Consider the following 22209-nt stretch of genomic DNA (forward strand, 5'->3'; position numbering starts at 1 on the left):
GGTACCAATCACATTTTTTTCTTCTTGTCTAGGAACTAGAATCCAAGTTTTATTTTTCTCAATTTGTTTAATATATTTTTTCGTCAGTTTACTCCAGTCCACATCTTCTAAGGTATCTTTCACTATTTTGGTTTCTTTCATGCTTAGAAAACACGTATCATTTCTCAAGTTGTTCCTTATCATTGGTCTAGCATCTTTATCTCCAATGATTTGTACAACAAGATGATAGCCCTTCACATATTTAGACAATCTTGGTTCAACTCTAGTTTCTTCATTAAGTCTCTCAACTTCTAAATCACTATGTACATCTCTATCAAGGAGTTCAACATCTCTTTCATGTACACTGATTTCAAAATCAAAATGTGCCTCAACTTTATTCTATAACTCGACACCTGAATGTAGCTCAGTTCCTGAATGCAACTCGGCATTCATAGTATGTGATTCGATAATTACTGAAATTTGTTATTGGTTTGTAACTTAATTTGCAACATCTTCTTCAATAAGCATACTTTTGTAAAAATATACAAATGATTTGTATTGTTCTACTTCCTTCATAGGTTTAGCCTCATATACTTCTGTATATTCATCAAATTTCACATTTGTACTTTCCACAACTTTGTTAGTGTTAGTATTTAAACACTTATAAGTTTTACTTCTTGTGGAATAACCTAGAAATATACCTTGTTCCCTTTTTGCATCTAGATGATCATTCTTAAAATCTTTAAGAATATAGCATTTGCTTCCAAATACTTTAAAATATTTTACATTAGGTGAGTATCCATACCATAGTTCAAAAGGTGTTGAATGAGTACCTTTCTTGACTTGCACACGATTCAAGGTATAAACAGTTGAACATAAAGCTTCTCTACAGTATTTTAAAGCAACACTTTTCTCTATCATGGGTGTCCTAGCATAGTTCATTATAGACATGTTCCTCTTTTTAGCAATTCCATTTTGTGGAGGGGTTTTAGGAGCAAATGTTTGTTTTTTAATTCCTTTGTCATTATAGAACATCTTAAACTTATTTGATGTAAATTCTCCTCTTCTGTTAGATCTCAAACATTTCAGACTTATACATATTTCCTTTTCAACTCTTGCTAAATTCCACTTAAACATTTGAAAAGCACCATATTTCTATTTCAAAAACATAAATGTCATCATTCTAGAATAATCATCAACAAGCAACATAATGCACTTATCTCCTTTATAGTTTTGCACTTCAGTTGGTCCACGCAAGTTAGTATGAACAATCTCTAGTATTCCATTAGAGGTGTGAATCTTACTCTTAAAACTTGACTTTCCCATTTTGTCTAACATTGTTTGCAAATTGTATTGTCAGGCTTCTTCAACTTAGGCAAACCTCTAACTTTTCTCATGTTTTTAATACTAACCAATTTATCAGAATTAAAATGACAACCTCTTGTTCCATAGCCATACATCATCAAATTTTACAACTAAACAAGTAGCATCCTTTATATCAAGGTAGAATAGATTACTTCTAGTTCTATCACCATGTCCAATCAATTTTCCATCAGTATCATATATCTTAGCAATCTTGTTTTCAAACTCAACCATACATTCTGAATTATTCAGTTGTGACAGACTCAATAGATTATAATTAAGTCCTTCAACATAGTAAGCATTGTCACATAAAATCTTTTCTATGAGCTTGATAGAACCTTTTTCCATTTATCAAACATGGTGCATCATTACCAAATCTTACACTATTTCCATCATAACAATTCAAGGTAATGAACTTACTTTTATCTCTAGTCATGTGATGTGAACACCCACTATCAATTATCTATTTGTCATTCTTTTTCACACAAGACATAAGTATAGTTGACTCATCTTCATTAGATTCGTCCTTCATTGCAACATACACCACTTCATCATCATGATAATCAAATTCATCTCTTGTTTCCTCTTCAACAATGTAATAAGACTTCTTGTCTTTGTCTTTGTAATCTTTGGTGTCTTCATCTCTTCTACTTTTGTACTTGTCACCACCTCTGTAGTTCTTCTTTGGACATCTAGCGGCAATATGACCAATCTCATTGAAATTGAAACAAATGATAGGCAGTATGCATTTAAACTTGCCTTTACCTCTGTGAAATCTCCTTGCCAACAGTCCTTCAAGTTGATCTACATCCTCCTTATCTATATCATTGTTACTGGACACATATTTTGTCTTTTTCTTCTTCTTCTCATTGTAGACACCTAAATTTGATTACACCGCTTTGGTAATCTAATTTAGCCATCTCTAAAAGCATCATTAATTAAATTCTTATTTAATTAATCCTTTGCCATCCCTAGCTGATTAATTTAATTAATCATCTATAGTCCTAATTGATAAATCAAATAAACCTATTATTTATCAATTAAATCCTATTCTTCTATCTAATTCCAAAAATCCCCATTTATTAAGTAAATCTATTTGATAAATAAAATCCTCAAATCCAAAAACCCCTAACTTATCCCTAATCCTCCATTTAGCCTAATCCACCCCATCCACCCATACTAACCAAGCTTAGCCACTAACTCACCCACCCTCATTAATGTCATCCACTTGCACATCTCTAATATCCCTAATCTAATCCTAAACCCAAGCCTAATCCACCCCCTAATGTTGTCACATTCTCTAAGCAAGTTTAAGACTTTCCTAAACCAAATCAAAGTCTCCCCTCAAAAAACCCAACCACCAAGTCATGAGTGCTCTTACAAACCATAAAAGACTCTTACAAGCCCACTCATGACTCTTACATCCATCTTCCACACTCTTCCCTCTTCCACACTCATTCCTCTTACATCTCTCTTACATACTCAACCCCACTCATCATGCCTTTAACGAACCCTTTACCCTACCCTCTCACACTCATCCTCCTTGTTACAAGTGTCACCTTCCCATTGGTGCTAAACAAGCACAATCCATGTGCTCCCCTTTGAGTGCATCTTAGCCCTCCTTAACCATCTCCCCATCCTTGCATCTAAGCCCTCCATCCCTCTACCCCTTGGCCTATAAATTGAATCCCATCCCAAGCCATTTCAATCACAATTTTTGAGCTAAAGTTACCATGCTATTTTGAGAACCAAAGTCATCAATCTTAAATTTATAATGCCAAATTGAGAGCTCACAAGGCTACCAATTTGCCATTACCCATCTCCACCATTGAAGCAATTGAGAAAGCAATTGAGCATACATCCACATCAAAAGACACATCTACAAAATCAAGGAAGCATGGAGTGTTTTCTCTTTTGAGGTTTGCATTTCTTGTTTGTTTTCTTTGTCTAAGCATATATGTGAATTTAGTTTTAGTTTGTAAATGTTTCTCTTATTGTTAATGTTCTTTGCATACTAAATCTTGTTCTACAATCATTAGGTTCCTTCAATGATAGCTTAGCTTTGAAAGCAGATTCAATATTTTAGGTTTGTAATTATCAAAATTAGATAACTCAAAAGTAGTGAGCCTACTTACTAGACCTTCAAGAGTTAGATCATTCCCTAGTACACATCTTAGTTCTTATATTGCAGAAACTCTAATAGCATAGATGGGTAATAGTGTTCTCAAAACATTGTTTAATACAGTATCATCATATATTTTACTAGTAGCTCCTCTTATTGCATTAACATCTTTTATCCTAGAGCAATATTGAGCAATATTTTGGCCTTCTTGCATTCTCATATCATCAAACTTACCTCTGAGACTTTCAGCTTTGGCTCTTAGAACATTCTTGCCACCTCTATAAATGGTGTGTAAAGCATTCCACATTTTCTTTGCACTGTCACATCCTTTGATATCATCAAACTCAACATAGCTTAGAGTAGAAACAATCTCCAACATTGCCTAGTTGTGTTCTTTCTTCTTTTTTAGATCTTCAATAGTTAAGGCTCCAACAAGATCAACATGCTCAACAATAATGGTAGATTGTGCATGATCTTCAAATCCTCTAAGGTGTAGCTTCATCAAACTTTTTCATGCAGGAAAGTTATCTCTATTAAGCTTGGGTACTTCTCTTTTTGACATCTTGATCTTTGTGCTTCTAGTACCTTCAAACTAGTCCTATTTTCTTTGATACCAATTGTTGGAATTCTTTAGAATAACCAAGAGGGGGGTGAATCAATTATCCAAGGTTCAAATGTACTATAAAAACTTTTCACAACTTAGTTAACCCATAAAACATTTATCATCATGCATGCATCCATAAGATTTTGCAATCACGTAAAACTTGTAAGTTACTGTCAAATCAATTTGCAAAAATGTAAATATGAAACAAAACAGATTCAATAACACACTTGAAACAATCATTTACATGGAAACACAATTTGGGAAAAACCACCAGTAACATGTTACTCTTTCTCACTCTTATGAAGTGATTACCTGTGAAAGTCCAACCTTGTTAAAGGTTAGAATACACATTGTTAAATGTGACCTTGTTAAAGGATTTCAATCACCCTATTAGGAGTGAGCCTTGTTAGAGGACTTTAGACCATTCACTTGAATGTCACCCAAATAAAAGATTTACAAACGACTGTTAGGTCAATCTTAATTCAAAGGATTTACCCTAGATTGATACAATTAGTAGAGAGTAACAGTAAGGCTTAATCTGATAACAACTTACAACTCCATTTAGTGAAGCCATAAAATATTTATCATCATGAATGCATCCATAAGATTATGCAATCAGTTAAAACATTTAAGTTAATGTCAAATCAATTTGCAAAAATTTAAACTTGAAACATAACATATTCAATAACACACTTGACACAATGATTTACATGGAAACCCAATTTGGCAAAACCACTAGTAACATGCTACTCTTTCTCACTCTCCTAAAGTGATTCCATGTGAAAGGCCAACACTGTTAAAGATTACAATACACACTATTAAATGTGACCATGTTAATTGATTTCAATCACCCTATTAGGAGTGAGCCTTGTTAGAGCACTTTAGACCATTCACTTGAAATGCAACCTAGTTAAAGGATTTACAACTGACTATTAGGTCAACCTTAATCTAAAGATTTTACTCTAGACTAATATAATTATTAGAGAATAACAATAAGACTTGATCTAATAACAAATTACAACTCCATTTGCATATAACATATCTCTATTTCAATCCTCAATTCTGCTTGGTTTTCATACACTTTAGCTCTGATAGCTTGTTCATCCTTCAAACATCCATACCCTTAAGCCTTATTACTTAACTCACTTAGGTCATTGAATGAAGCAATACACTAGACTCCATGTCTTCCTTAGGTTCTCGCACATGACAACTTTTGCTTCTGACCATCCATCTCTATAGAGAATTAAGATATTTTGTCATTCATTCTCCATCGTCCAATTTAGGGTTAGGACAAATTAGGTAGAATTCAATAAATCTTACCCTTATTTCATTTCATTCCCTTCTAGAAACTTCTCCTTCAATCCTCTTTGAATTCACCTAAAAATAGTTTATCATGAATTCTATACCACTAACCCATCAATCTTATCTTCCACATGGTTCACATAATCCAAAAAATCAACTTTGACAACTCGGATCCATCGAACTCATGATCTTTCTAATAATGCTGACACTCAACATTAACTAGCTTCTAATGCTTGACACATACTGCATTGTTCGACATCCATTGAAGAATCACTTGACACGAACTAAAATTTACTAGTGCCTAACATCAACTATTTCACTCGACTTACATTAAAATAGACTTTTACTTGGCTCCAACTAATTTTCTACTCAACTTGCACTAATGTTGCTTGGCACCTATTATCGACTCAATCAAGCTTGGCAGACAAACTTTGTTTAACTTGTTTTTTTGAACTTGCTCAGTTTAACCAACCTTTGCAACCATAAGTAGATTATCAATGCACTATAATATAACTCTCTTAGCTGATTCTTGTACTCCTTTTCCATATCATAACTCAACCTTTCCTCTAGATGCTATTGCTACATCATTTTGATTAAATCCTTTTCATCAATCAAATAAATGATAGTACTTAAATCCTATAAGAAATTGTCTTACCAACAAATAGTAGGTCTAACATTAATGACAAAACAATGATTGAAACACATTTATCATACTTGTGTTAATTTGTTTTCAACAAGTAACATATAAATAGAATGATGATACAACAATTTGATTCCTTTATCACCTTGTGCCAATAGAATAATAAGAGTTGTTTAAATAAATCATAAAAAAACATATAGAAAACATTGTACAAGGGAAGCACATGTCACAATAGGGAATCACATAAAAAAGCTAATATGCCAAAGCACCCACTTCAAGCACATTTCCCTCCTCCCCTATCTCAATCAGTAGCATGCAAAGGTGGACAGCTTACTAGAGGAGCAACATTCAACACAATAGTTATAATAGCTAAATGTAAAGAAGGACCATCTTGAGAGTTGCTATGCTCTAGATCAAATGTAAGTGTAAGCTACATAGAAAACATGATAGGAAAATCAACATCAAGATCAATAATCTCATGCTCATCATCATCTAAAGTATCCCCTTCATCAAGATTAATAGAAACAGAATTTAGAATATTAATATCACATTTATCTATCTCATTAGTATGATTATCTTCCTCTATAGACATGGGCTGATGAGAAGTATGCATACGAGCTTTAGCATGAGCCTAGTGATTCTTTCAACATTCATGAGCATGTTAGTTATGCTTAGTCTTACCAAAAATTTGTTGAGAAGAAGTAGGGTAAACAACCATAGGTTCCTTACTATCAATAGATGTGTTAATAGGAGGAACAAGTTGAGAACTAGAAGGAAGAACCACGCTAGGAGGAGGAACCACACTAGTAGAAGGGACCACACTAGAAGGGTCAATAGAAGCAAGAGGTGGTTGAAAATTAGAAATAGAAGAATCAGAAGAAATATGCACTAACCAACCTTCCTACAATAGAAAGTAAAGATTCAAAGAGAGGAGTAAACATATAATTCATCTGAGAAACTAAAGAAGCAATAACACCTCAAGATGCAAAAGCTACTTGTTCATCTATTGTATTTGTGGCTTTGTTAATCTTGACATAGTTGTTAGGTTTCTAGAATTTGTTATGATTAAGTATGACATCACCCTTATCAATAGGTACAAGAACCATTGAAGTGGTGCTCTCAAACTGACTCACTTGTAGTTGATAATGATGAAATGTTGCAAAAAGTTTTAAAAGGAAGTAAACTCAGTAAGTAGAATCTTATCTCTAATGTTTTTTGTAAATTTGCAATCAACATATGTTGAATATCAAGATTAGGCACTAGATAAGAAATTTAAGCATGAAAAACCTTAAATCTACCAATGAAATCAATTACATTTTCCTTAGAGCCTAGTTTACAATGCATCAAATCAGTCAAAGACACTAAAGGACCAATGTTATCATGAAATTCTTGGATAAAGACATTAGCAAGTTTATGAAAGGAATCAATAAAATAAGGTGTCAAAGACAAATGCCATTGCAAATCTTTGTCACAAATGGTACAAGCAAACAACTTAGGTAAAAACCTATGATCATAAGTGTAATCACTACATAGAACTTGAAAAGTTTTAAGATAAGTCACAAGGTCACATTTACCATTATAAGTATCAAGGCGAGGCATATAAACTTGTTGAGGAGTAGTTGTACAGATAATGTCAAAAAACAAAAGGCCTACCCATATCACATGTAGGCACATTAAACTTAGATTGAGTAAAGGAAGCAAGTTGTTGCTGCAAAGAAGAAACAATTTGAGAAAGGCTAATGATGGTGGAATCATTAGAGGACATAGGTAGCCCAAACACATTAAATATACTAAGAAGAGTGTATGAATTAGCTGAAATAGTAGGTGTTGCTGGTGGGACACTAGGAACTATAGTAGAAGGATTAGGATAAGTGAAAGGAACACTGTTGTATAAAGGTTGTGAAGTAGGCACTTAAGCAAGTGGAACACTTACAAGAAAAGAAGGAATATGAAGACTACTAATAGGAGGATTAGACAACTCAACAGTAGTCACAATAGAAGAAACATAATTAGAAATGCTAGAGATAAGTGCGAAAATAAGCAACACAAGTTCAAAAGTAGTGATAGGTGGAAATATCCCTATTTCAAATGTGGCTTAAGCCAAAGGTTTAACATTAGAATGGACAATGTGACTAAGACTATGCAAAGCATTAAAACCATATTCATCATTACTGATCACTTTATTAAGAGCATCAAGAGAAACAATAGTATCAATATAATAATTCCCTTGAAGAAGCCAATAATGCATTTTATCAATCTCAATAGAAATCTTATCAACTTATTTAGAAGGAAACCTTAAAGCCTCATTCTCATCATGAGATGAGTGAGAAGAGGCATGCTCCTTAGATATTAATTATAATTTTTATCTTTTATTTTGTATCTCCTAATCATTTAGTTATAATGTTTTGTATACAAATTGTTTAGTTTGCTAGTTAGAAAGGTAACTAATACTTATGTTTTTCACCTCCTTTTCAATGTTCACCAATATGTTTATTTTTTAAGGATTATTATTTTTTACTAATTGGCTCTTTAAATTTTTGCCACATGTTTTTTATTTTTATACAAAAGAGAAAAAATATTGTGTGGCCAATAAAAAATAAGCATTAAGAAATACTTTTGTTGAGATTTCTAAAATTGTAAAAAGGGAGAAAAAAACTCTTGCATTCATCTTAATTGTTTCGTTTCTTTTTTAATATTTTGGGAAAAGACCTAAGCAAGAGCTTATAGCATAATAGTAATTTGTGAACCTTTCATGCAAGAGGCCTTGGGTTCAAGTCTAGTCAAGTTTAACCCATAATCATACTTAACAAATACTTAATAAATGTCAAATCTATTATATAATTTTGAAAACTAAAAATAAATAAAATTACAGTTGTGCATATTATTTCCTATAATTAAAAAAATAAACATTTATAAAATAATTATGATGTTACTATTATGATAAAATTTAAAAATCAATCTTTCCATGACTCAAAAATCACACCACACATAATAACAATATTGAACATTTGGAAAGAGGCTCCACACCTGTCAATTTATAAAAGGAGTAAAATAAAACACTCATAAAAGAAATATGATGTTGCTATAGATATTATTCAAAATTTATTCATCTAGAAAGTATTGATTCTTTGACTTAGAAATGTTACATGATAGATAATCTTGACATCTTAAAAAAATCTTTATAAATACAATTTTATAAAGAAGAATTAAATAAGTATTATAATATCACTATCTTGATGAACAACTTATTGACATTAGAACAATGCATTCTTTGACTTAAAATCCATATACATGATCACAATATTTGTTATTATAAAAAACTATTCTATACTAGTCAAATCATAGAAGAATTTATAATGTGCTATCGTATTAGATCTATAGACAACAAAATATAAAATCTTAATAGATATATTTACTTAAAAACCCTCTTTTTAAAGTCCTATTAGATCAATTCAAAATATAATATGATACTCCTAAAGAATTATTATATTGATACTCTATCATAAATTCAATTTATAGATATAAACCTTTTCCTCATTCAAATAGTATAATCAATAACAATTCCTAATGAATTGAATTATGTTTGTAAAAACTTATGCTTTGGTGAATAATATTTTGGCATCTTGAAAAAAATATATATATTTTATATTCAAAAAGAGCATTTGATTTGGACTGTACAATTGACCAAATTTCAAAAAATCGAAAACATCATAAATTTTTCCGAAAATTTCATGTGATTTTTTCATGATCTACATAATTTGCAATTGAAAACAACAAAAAAAAATCACTACATTGTCATGAATCTTGAAAAAAAAAAGTCTGACTTTATTTTTTCTTATAGTACATTTTATTTGGTCCCTTTTTTATTTTGTAGGAGTCGCCATAATAAAATGAGTACATTTTATCTAGTCCCTTTTTGATTTTGTAGGAGTCGCCATAATAAAATGAGTTCATACGATGGAAGCCGGCATATTAGACTTCCGCTACTGAGGAGTCTTGTTTGGACTCGTATTGGATATCGCTGATATGGTAACACATATTTTCTTATTTCCACATACTCTTTAGGTTTCTTACGTTGGAATGAATGACATGGCAGCCAATGAGAATAAGTTTACCTTGAAGTCAAAATTGGCGACTGAAACAACAGTCTTACATTGAAGTTAGTCGCGGCATGGGAGACTGCTAGCCATTTAAAATTTTAAAATAATCAAGGTCCCTGATCATTTATAACATTGGAAGTACACTGATTAGAAGTGAAGCTATTTCACAGACACTAGAGTGATTCCAATTTCAGGTCTATCGGAGGGTTTAAATTGAGTAGAGGGAACATGGAGATCCTCTTCTTTCTCATTTCATGCGTGCTGCTGTTTACAAATCATGACCAGCTCCCCTGTTCAGCACATGATTTGGGTGAGTTGAGAATTTCGGTATTTTTTTTTGTTTCAAATCTCTACGTTTTCTGACGGATGCTTACAAAAATTTCAATCTTTTACCTTCGTTGTATTACATTAAAGGGGGATAAAATTTCAATCTTTTACCTTTGTTGTATTACGTTAATTGGGGGATAAACTTTCAATCTTTTAGCTTTGTTGTATTACATTAATGGGGGATGTTTTGTGGTTGGTGTTAGCAGAATACCCATTTCCTTTCATGACATTTGATGTTGAAAAGGCAGCTGCAAGAACATATGATTACATTGTTGTTGGAGGAGGTACAGCAGGGTGTCCTCTGGCTGCAACTCTCTCACAGCATTACTCTGTTTTGCTGTTGGAAAGGGGAGATTCTCCCTATGGAAATCCCGATACTGCAGACATAAAGGGTGTTTTCAAGGTTCTTGGGGATCCCAAAGATTTGCCTTATGTGATGCAGCCATTTGAGTCAGAAGAGGGAGTGCAGTTGGTAAGGGGAAGAGTTCTGGGAGGTGGAACGGCCATTAATGGCGGCTTCTACAGCAGGGCAAGCTCGGAATTCATTAGAGAGATGGAGTGGGATGAGAAACTTGTGAATAAGTCGTATGAATGGGTGGAGAAGTTGATGGCCTTCAAACCAGACAAGCTTTTTCGTTGGAATTCTGCTTTCAAGGATGCACTTTTAGAAGCTGGAGTGGGTCCTTATCATGGATATAGTCTGGATCATTTGGAGGGCACAAAGTTTAGTGCTTCTACAATTGACAACGATGGAAAGAGACACACGGCCGCAGATCTACTGCAGTACGCAAATCCAGATAACATTGTGGTTCTTTTGAATGCTACAGCCACCAGAATCCTGTTTGATTCCTCTTCAGGTACGCTTCCTTTTTCCATCTTCCCAAATCTTTTAGATAATCGGCTTTATATTTGGTAAATTTGAGTTTGTAGATTATTGGCTTTATATTAGGTAAATTTGAGTTTGTAGATTATTATAGAGACTGTCTGTTGTCTCTTTGAATGTTTCAAGGGTTAGGCCTACTCTTTGGGGAGGTAAAAGTTGCTCTGACACGAGTAAAAGGCCACCTACTGATCAGAATAACCCTTTTCTACTTATCAGAATACACCCTTTCTACTGATCAGAATAAACCCTTTTCCTGGGTCTGTTTATGAACAAATTTTGTCTGAGTTCAAGAAAACACCCTCTGCCTCCCACTGTCAAGAGTGAAGACAATACAGCTTTATGTCCGTTCCCTGGGTTTGATATCAGCCTTTCGAGCTATTGAATCTATGTAATTATGTTTTCAATTACTTGTCATTTTGTCTAGGATTTTGTATTTTTCTTTTGTATATATATTATTTAAAAAGTTTTTGTATTGCTTGCAATAACTTTTTGGATAGGCTCTGCATCTTTCGAGTTGTTAAGAACAGATATTAGTCTAGGAGAAAAATGGTTTTACGGTGTCTGATAGCATAGATTTCAATAGATCAAACTATATATTTATCTCTAAATTCAATTATAGTATTTTGCATATCAATATTCTATGATCTATTTTTTGGACTCTTTTGAATGACTACTTTTCATCGAATTGAATTTTTTTCTAATTATCAAGAAAGTTTGTCTGACTTAAATATGTGACTTTTTATTTTTATTTTTAAATTAAAAAATGCTGAGTACTATGCAAATAAGGGCTGCACTCAGCTGGAGTCCCTACCTAAGCTACGTGAATAGGAGAAAATCTGTGTGATATATTGATTTAACATGTAACCCTTACCCCTTAGCCCTTACTTGATCTTATATCATACTTTCAAATTTTTAACCCTTATTTGTGATGATCAGATCTGAATTGTACTTCTCAAACTACGTTAAGAAAACAGATCTGAATTGTACTTGTCAAACTACATTTAAGAAAAAAACTAATCTACAGCAGTATAACAACTTCCGATAAATTATAACCATGGGATTTCCAAAGTCTGTGCTAATGAGTAAAACATTTCTGGTAAAACTGTATCAGCTTTTGGTCATTACGACAGAATCACAAGATTATTACGACATGAAGTTGTTCTGACTATGTGTTGTACACATTGCAAATCCTAGGAACAATATAACAATTAAATAATTGTAATACGTTGCATTTAGGGACCCTCACAGAAGGGGTTGTCAAACTTGTAGGGAAATCCACGAAATTCCTTGGATGACACACTATTGCCAGTTTATGAGAATGTAATAGAACATTTAACATAAGGGTCACGCAGTGGACTGGGAAAAGCATCTGTGGCCAGTTATTTATAGCCGTACATAACAGGGTTGTAAACTTGTAAGAGTAATTAGTGCTCCAATATGGAGTACTTGGGAGTTGGATATGACCCTCTTTGATCATACAAGTCAAAAGTGGTTATGCTAAGGGAAAAACTGCCGTAGTTTAGAGCCCATAGGTTTGGAAAACCATAAATGGTTTTTTTTTTTGTTATCTCTGTGGTCCAATATGTTTGAGGCCAGGAGAGACAGTTGTATGAGAAATTTATAGTAAGGACGTGTCCAATCTAACGCAAAGGAGATACTGAGGATCCTGATCAATAGCAATGATATTCATTGAAGTGTAACCTAGTTAATTTGATTAAATATTATTTGATTGTGTCCACTGTTATTAATGCTGGGTTTTTTTCAGTGAGGATTTCGGGGAGTACAATTGTCTCTGTAACTGAAATTTGTCTACATCCTGTAATTCTTTGTTTTTTAATATCATAGAATTGGTGTAGTTACCTTTTGTTGGTTAGCTTTTGTTTGATATAAGAGCTAGAATAAATTCTTCAGATTTAAGGAAAGAGAGGGTATTTTGACCCTATTATCAATCTTTGTTTAAGTACGAACCTTACCTACTAGATGGATCTTATTGCAACTATAGATTTAAGAAATGGTTGACACTTCCAAAATGTAAAGTGCACAAACTTTGAGCGCTGGAAGCTAAATTCAGAGGACCTATTGGTGGAGCAAAATCAATGGATTTCAGTTACTGCTTTAAGTCCTAATGATGTGGATGAAGATGAGCATGCAACTTAACAGAATGGCCAAATCCACCATGAGATGGTGCCTTTTAGACTCAATGCTCGTGAATGTCTTGAGTGACGAATCAACTAAGTAGTTGTGGGACAATATTCATGCTATTCATCAAACGAAATCTCTTGTCAGTAAATTGTTCCTGCAGAAGTAGACTTTGAGAATATAAGATAGAGAGAACTTGAATGCATTTGACACTATTATCAGTCTGTTAACATGCATGGATGTAAAAATGAACCAGGAAGATTATTATAATACTTTATCATGTTTCCTACCAGATTCGTGGGACAACTTTCTGATGATCATAAGTAGCACTACATCTAAATTGAGCATTGAGAAGATACTTGGATTGTTATTATGTTTTTAGATTTGGTTGTGTAAGTAATTTTTATCATCAATGTTTCAGTTCACGTTATGTGATCTATCAACAGGATGCCAGTGCAAAAGAATATTCAGTGTGATCCTCCTTTCTTTTGCATTGACATCTTGATAATGGATCATGTAGTGTGATACAAAATATTGACGATAAAAATTGATCACACGATTAAATCTAGAAAACAGTAATAATACTAATAGATTGTTGAAATCTGATAGCTCTAATAAGATACTTAGAGCCTTGCTGACTAAATATGTAGAAGAGATCGTAGGAATCTACTAAAGACCTTGTTGTTAACAGTCGTTCAAGGAAGGCAAAGAATAATAGGGCAAAAAAAACCCAGTCAAAGGCAAGACCCAAGACACTCGGAAGGTCAAAGGTTAAATACTGAAATTGAAATAGAACCAATCACATCAGGAAGAAGAAAGCAGAGAGTTGAATGATGAATCAGATTTAAGATACTCAAATGAGGTTACCAGAGACGCTTTTTCTGCAGCTCCTGCTACACACGCATGTGGATATACATGAATGATTGACTTTAGAGCATCATTTCATGTGAACCCCACAAGAAGTGATTTCCTAATTATCAGAGCAATGCCGGTGGATAAATCCTTTTGAAAGACAATTCATTTCTCAAATTGTTGGCCATCAAAGAGTCAATCTTGTGTTTAGAGATACATAGGTCATGTCTTTCCTTGCACATCCCTAGTTTGACAAGCAACTTCTTGTCTATATCTATGATGAATGATTTAGGTTTTCAAGTTTCAATAAGGATGGTCATAGAATGGTTAGAAGATCCTTATTAGCTAATAGATTCCATATTGGTCCTCTATTTCAACTTGATGTATTTACTTTTGCTGAGGGTAATAGAATTAAGGATCGCGTTACTGAGAACCATAAGTACCTACTGACGCAACTATGCTGTGAAACAAACGCATTGGCCACATTGGTGAGAAAGGTCTGAGGACCTTAAAAACTTAGAATATGGCTAAGGAGCTCGTTGATTGTTCCTTGGATTTTAACTATTGTGAGTGTGCATATAGAAAGCAAATCGTGTTGTGTTTATCCAATCTTCACTAGAATGAAAAGAATTTAGATATAATTGGCCCTTGGCCTATAAATGAACCTTCGCTAGGATTTTGTTCAAGGGATGTATAACCGTACCCATGCAAAAACAATTCAGGGGAAGAATTTGTATCGAAACTTTGAAAAGTGCATGGAAGTACTTGTGTAATTTGGCAGTAGTAATCAATTAAGGTGAAAATGGTGAGACAAAAATCGTACGGGGCAGTTGATAGGATAACTTTGAGAAGCTATGAAATATCAAAAAACATAGCATTAATATAGGGCTTCACTTACTTTACACAAGGGGCAACGTCTCTCTTTAATTGCTAAGTGGCCTACACACAGTGTGTTAACATATAGCTTCACTTGCTTTACACAGGCTGCTTCGTCTTTATCTATGCTACAACTACAAGGGATATGGACCCTCCAAATGACTATGCAGCTCTTATATGCACGCTATTCTTGATATTCCTCAAACCTGGAATTTATATTTTGCTGGTAATTTTCGTCTTTGCACTCTTAATCCTCTGGGCCGGCTTCAATGCTTTAGTATTTCGCAGCTCTCTCCATATCAGGTTTCATCATTCATTATTTTTGTGCATCAACCTCTAAATTATCTCGAAACAAGCCTTACATCAAACAGGCTGCTCAAAATGCATTGCTATGGAAGCATCCAAACGCTTGCACTGGATTCCATATTAACTAGTTGCATTAGGGACTCTTATTTGTTTGGCTTACTTTAAACATAACACCCACGCAATATTGGACATGGGCCTCAAACTTGATACGTTGTGCATCTGAGACACAGTACTTTCTGAATTGACATTAGATTCTTTCCTATTGTGAACCTTGACAGAAAAGAGATTGCAACTATTAAAGCCGGCCAAGTAGGCATGTAACTGATATTTCTAATATTCTGAAAAGTTTGAGGGATACTAGTGAAGGATTGAAAGGGATGACCACAAGAGAAGGTAGAAAATTAAAACTTTAAAAGACAAAGCTGGGGAGAAATGTAAAAAGAATACAGAGTTGGCCAGCATATGGGCAGAAGTTTTTATTACTTTATAAGTCTTCTAGAGCGATGAGCTTTGAGAAAGTTGGCCATGCCTAGAATCTCCCAGCTCATGAATGATGAGGAATGACTCCGCCAAAGGCGAAGTTTTGGACTCCAGAAACATCAAACTATTGGAGAGGCTTATGATTCTGGCATAGGCAAAATTCCCCATCCAAGGGAAAAAATCAAAGCAGCAGCAGCTGCCGTCCTAAAACAGAACTAAATAAAGCTGTCAAAAAGAATCGGCAATGCCAGAGAACAGAGATTGATTAATAGAAAACTCTGAATCACAACTACCAATTTCAATTCTGTTAAACGTGCAGAAAACTGAATAATCATTCAATGTCAAATCAGACTTCTCCAGGATTGATCAGAAATAAAAAGGTCAAAGGAAGATATAATGTCCAGGGATATTAAGCAATCTGTATATATCCAGATGCAGAGTTTCGTTTAAACCTTGGAATGAAAATGACAAGGTACGATAAATTAAAAAGCACGCCGACAAATCTTTAATGATTCTTCCTAAAGAAATATGATAAATTGGAACCTGAAACTCCGATTAATAAGGTAAGTGTTACAGAATCAGAAAGAAAGAAAGGACTATAAAAAGTTACTTTTGGCATTGCAACATAGGAATTTGCAAAAGCCAATATTTCCATCAACGAATCAAACATTCGAGCAAATCTTCGTAACAGAAACTAATAGAATGAACTTGTATTAGGTTTTAAATCCAATACCCTAAATTTGGTTTAGGGTTCTTGCTAGTTGAAATTTAGCTGCACCACATACAAATCAGTAAACACTACAAGAAATGGAGTAAAATATTCCCACTTTCTCTCAAGACAGTTTCTTAGAAATCCATATAAAATCTTATAAACTTGTGTATGTATCTTCCTAAAGTATAATACTATGAAAAAAATTAAATCTTCTACAAAAGGATGAATCTTAGCTTTTAACTTGTAGAAACCATGGCATGCTACTTACCCAAGATTCTGAACAAATTGTCTCAAGTCCAGTTGCAAGTAAATCGAAGTGATTAGGAAAATGCAACTAATTTAACAGTGCCTGAGGCCGGAGAGGGGAAAAAGAAAAGAGCAAGGAAGAAAGTACCCAGGCCGCTCAAATATATTTAAAAATAAAATAATAATTATTCAAATTTTATTGAATAATTGTTTACTTAATTTTTTTCCCACTAGTGAAGTACTTTTTATGGTTGTGTTGTTGAGGAGTCGTAATTAAATTCTATTCATTTTAAATTTAGAAACAATTTATTAAAAAAACGAATATATATATATATATTCAAATATTTCTATTATTATATTCTAATCTATAAGTTGTGTTTTTTTTTTTTTTTTTTTTAAATTTAAATAATCACACTTTTTTATTCATCTCTTTAATTTTTGAATTTCTATGTATTGAATTTTACTTATCATTTTTTAAGTTACTAATAGATTGTTAAGTCTCTAATTTAAAATAAAATAATTTAGTAGTAAACTAATTTTTTGATGTTGGGTTTTCTTGAAGTAGTCAAGATTTAAAATTTATTCTAATATGACAAGTATATATTCTATTTTGGGAGTAAGTTGTGAGCCTCTCATTTGAAAGGTCTTGAGTTTGAGTCTATTCAAGTCACATGTGTGTGTGTGTGTGTGTGTGTGCAACGCATGCATGCACATGCACATGCGCACACGCGCATGCACGCACTCACACACATACAGTCACACCCACACATATACATGCACATGCACCTGCACCTACACATGCATATGCACATGTGCGTGCATGCACGCACACACGCACACGCACGGACGCACACCCACCCACATACACACTCTCAGAATAATAATTCTCTTTACATAAAGAATATTTTGTTTTTTTATTTATCTTTATCCTTATTAGAAATCAAACTTGATGTATGTATACCATTCTTATAATATTTTAAGCTACAATATAAAAGTTTCTAATAATTGATATAAAATGATGTTGCAGGAATATTGAAGGCTAATGGTATTGAGTTGATGAGTAATGATGATGATTTATTTTATCAAGTATTTGTCAACCAATTGTCACATTGGAGTGAAGTAATTTTGTCTGCGGGATGTATAGGTAGCCCTCAACTCCTTTTATTAAGTGGAATTGGCCCCTCTAAACAACTTGATGAATTGAACATTAATGTATTATTAGACCTAAACTCAGTGGGAAAAAGGATTCAAGATCCACCAAAAATAGCCTTTGCTCTGGAATCCCCTAAACCACTTCAATTTGAACAAGGACAAGTTGTGGGTATAATAGACCATTCCCAAGTCTACATTGAAGCTCTTAGCCTTTTCCAACAACAAAATTCCACAAACAATTTATATATTGGAGGTATTTTTAGTAAGGTGGCTTTTCCCTTATCAAGGGGTGAGCTTCGACTCCAAAGTAAAAATCCCCAAGATAACCCACTTGTAAGATATAACTACTTTTCTCACCCATTTGATATAGAGAAATGTATTCTTGCTATGAAGCTATTGTCAAATCTTACCATGACAACTTCTATTCAAGAATTTGCATTTGATGGCACCCTTCAATTCATAGGACCAAAATTACCAGAAAATAAACTAGAAAATATTGCCTTGGAAATTTTTTGCAAAGATACTATAACAACATTTTGGCATTACCATGGAGGGTGTGAAATTAATCATGTGGTTGACAAAACATTACATGTGAAAGGTGTTGATAGTCTCAGGGTTGTTGATAATTCAATTTTCCAAGATAGTCCTGGGACGAATCCACAAGCCATTACCATGATGCTTGGAAGGTATGTTTTTTGTTTTGTTTTTGTTTTGTCCATTTTTTTAAATAATAAAAAGATAATATTAATGACATGTTTATGTTTTTTTATATAGGTATATAGGAGTTAGTATCCTCCAAGAGCGAATGAACATTTGTGAATACTAGAGAATTTGCAAATCTCTTTAATTGAAGTGTTACAAACTTCTATTGTGCAATTTGAGAAAAATATCTAATGGAATGATTTCACTTTTATTATTTTTACTCGTATAATGTATAGTTGATTTGTTGAGCTTACTATATATTAGCCATAAAATAAAGTTTAAACAAAGAAAAAGTGAGGGAAAAATGACAACAATGCTTAGAACAAATATATGTAATTCCTTCAAAGAAATGGGAAGTAAATAAATATAATTTACAACCTTGAAAATTTCAGTGATTTCTAATAATCATATATTTGAGTGGCAACTGTAAAGTAAACAATTTCTTTTCCTATGGGTGATAGAGGAGGCAATATTTGGAAGATAAATACTATTATTGGTGTCATTTAATTAATCTTGTTTTTAGATTATGGTATTGTTTTTGTGTAAAATAATTAGCATACTAATTGGTAAAAATATATGTGAAGAGTTGAGGATTCATAATATAAAAAAATTGTTGTCTCTATATAGTGACATTGCTTTTGTTTCACACGCGCGCCTGAGCGTGCACACACACATTATTAAATTTAAAATTAATCTTGTGACATGTATTATTAAGTTTAAAATTAATCTTGCATATGCATAAAGTAGGCAAACAAGAGGGATAACCCTTACAAAGCCACAACCATAGGTTTGTTAAGAAATCATCAACACAAGCTAGTGTCCAGGTTTTTATAGTGATCCATCTAATGGCACATAGTTAGCAACAAAATTTTATCGATATGCTACTAGTAGAAGACTAGGCCAAAAGAGCCCCCATTCAATACATAGGCCAAGAAAGAGCACCAATAATACTCAACCAATAGTCCACCTATTGCAACATTCCCAAAAAGAGTAGAGGAAAGGGTCCCCAAATCATCGTATTGGGATACATAGAGATGACCACAATCATTCTATGACAAATGAAAACACCTTGATTGTAGATCCACCCCCTAGTTGTCAAACCTCTTTCCACCTTGATAGTAAAGGAGCTTGCCCCTATAGGGGCAACTAAAAGATAGACTAGGAAGATAGGAGGCATACTATTACACCACCTTTCATCTAATCACACACAAAAGGGAACCTGTATAGAGTTATACACCTCCTTAAGTGACATGTTAGTTGAGTTAGTTATGTTGTTTTGTCATTCTTATTTTAGTAATTAATTAGAAATCTATTATTACATTACTATAATAAGTCATATTGAATGCAATGATTGGGATATACATAATATGTTAATTACTAGACTTGGTTATGCCTTTACTATTATTATGTATTGGGACAAAATGTCCCTTTCGCCTCAAGATTTATAGGGATCCAAAATGGATTGAGCAATCACACTACTTCTAGGACCAACATAAAACTCAAAATTTCTAACCTTAAATTTGTATTCTTAATTAGTTAGACTATTAAATAAATTCCTTATCATCATTAAAATATTAAAATATATTAAAAACAATCTTTATGCTAATTTATCTAATATCAACATTGTAGCTAGATAAAATAGAACTTTTGAATGCTAGTGTCGTGGAAAGTTATAATGATGTGTTGAAACTGTCAAACATATCAAGCACCATCATTACATCCATGTCTCCACATTTACTAATTCATAAAATTCAATAGCATCTTGACTAATTGATGAAGCATGACTTCGCTATGATACTAGATGATTTAACAATATGCAAATCACTCGATTCTTTTTTGTTTTTACAAAATTACCTCCCAAGAAAATCTTGTAGAATGTATTGTCTTTCCTCTATAGCATTTCATAATATATTCATTACATGCGAAGACAACACAATTAATTGCATATCATATATAATTGGTGTGAAACTATTATCCCAAAACCACAAAACTAAGAATTTGAAAGATTTAAACTAGGGGAAAGCCCTAGTTATTGGAAACTACAATTGGAAAATATATTATGTTGTCATTGATGTCAAGCCTTATTGGTAAGACAATTTTCTATCTAAGTAGAGTGGCATATCAATATGATTGATGAAGAGGATTTGAAGACATAACAAAAGGACCTAGAAGAAAGGTTGAGTTATGAGGACATGCAATGGGCACTTGATCAGTTGGACTTTGACAAGATAATATAATTGTTTAATCATAATACAAGTGAAGAAGATAGTTGTATTGAATCCTAGAAGAAGTGATCAAAGAATGACCAAATGCATGGGCTTGACCAAGAAAAAGAGCTAAAGATTAAGGAACTTGAAGTTCAAGTTGAGTGATGCTAGAGTTCACTGAGCAATATTATAAGTCAAGAAAAATATAGTGTCAACTAAGCATCAGTATTGATTGAGTATCGGTAAATGTGTTGAATAGAATAATTAGTAGTGCATGAGTAATTCAATGATGAATGAGTGCCAAAAAATAGTATTGACCAAGGGACAATATTTGATAGATTATGAGGAAATTGTTATTTCCAATCGACACAATTGATTTCTTGGAATATGGAAAATGTATTGAAGATAAGGATGGATGATCTAGAGTATTTAATTCAAGGGAAACTATGTTTGAGTGTTCCTATGCAAGAATTCAAGTAGAAGATTGGAGAAGTTTCTAGAAGAGAAAAGAGGAGAAAAAATGATAGAAGGATTCGGTGAATCTGACCAAACCCTAAGATCTATAGTAATATTTAAGCAGAAAAAGATTAGAATTACCTATTTAAGTAGGTATAAGGGCTAAACTTGAAGAGGTTAGCAAAACTAGTGACAACCTTAACAAGGTTGAAGCAGTTGTTGATTTTATTGATTGGTGAACTTGTGTAGAAGGTTGAACTGTGTAGAGTTCGAGTTCGAGTGATTGCTTGAATGGATGCCAAGAAAATTAGTGATGAAGATATTAATGGAGGCTAGTCAATGAGTCAATTTTTGAACCGAACTATAATTTGTATTTGTAAAGTGAGTTGTATTTGTCAGATCAACCTACAATTACTTTCTAACCATTGTATTGATTATGAAATCCTTCAATCAAGGTTGATTTAACAATCATATGTAAATCCTTTAATCAAGGTGACATTCTAATGGAATGTTCTTAAGCCCTCTAACAAAGCCACTCTTAATAGGGTGATTAAATCCTTTAACAAGGTCACATTTAATAGTGTGTTTTATAATCTTTAACAGGGTTGGCTCCTAACAGAGCTCACTTCAGAAGAGTGAAAAATAGTGACATGTTACTAGTGGCTTTTCCCAAATTGGGTTTCCACATCAAATCCTAATGTCATACTTGTGTGGATGTTATTTGAGATGTTTTAGTGTTAATGTTTTACATTATGCAAGTTT

The 22209-nt window shown here is 33.1% G+C and overlaps 1 protein-coding gene and 1 long non-coding RNA gene across 3 annotated transcripts; one reads left to right on the forward strand and one right to left on the reverse strand.

Moving 5' to 3' along the window:
* Window positions 1-8820: 8820 nt before the first annotated feature.
* Window positions 8821-17064, reverse strand: LOC149564765 (uncharacterized). The gene is made up of 2 exons (XR_016361931.1): window positions 16953-17064; window positions 8821-9036 (listed from the first exon to the last, which is right to left on the reverse strand). It is a non-coding gene; the product is annotated as an uncharacterized LOC149564765 (long non-coding RNA).
* Window positions 10263-18998, forward strand: LOC149564766 ((R)-mandelonitrile lyase-like). 2 transcript variants are annotated; one of them, XM_089818356.1, is made up of 4 exons: window positions 10263-10419; window positions 10640-11293; window positions 17958-18768; window positions 18857-18998. In XM_089818356.1, the coding sequence occupies exons 1-4, from the start codon at window positions 10338-10340 to the stop codon at window positions 18906-18908; spliced, it is 1599 nt and encodes a 532-aa protein (XP_089674482.1). In that variant the 5' UTR covers window positions 10263-10337; the 3' UTR covers window positions 18909-18998. The 2 variants fall into 2 exon arrangements, with proteins under 2 accessions (XP_089674482.1, XP_089674483.1); XM_089818357.1 differs by having other exon boundaries at window positions 10643-11293.
* Window positions 18999-22209: the final 3211 nt, after the last annotated feature.

This window comes from Cupressus sempervirens, chromosome 3 (genome assembly GCF_028749045.1).
Source record: "Cupressus sempervirens isolate cs-2001-9-10 chromosome 3, ASM2874904v1, whole genome shotgun sequence".
Taxonomy (NCBI): Eukaryota; Viridiplantae; Streptophyta; class Pinopsida; order Cupressales; family Cupressaceae; genus Cupressus; species Cupressus sempervirens.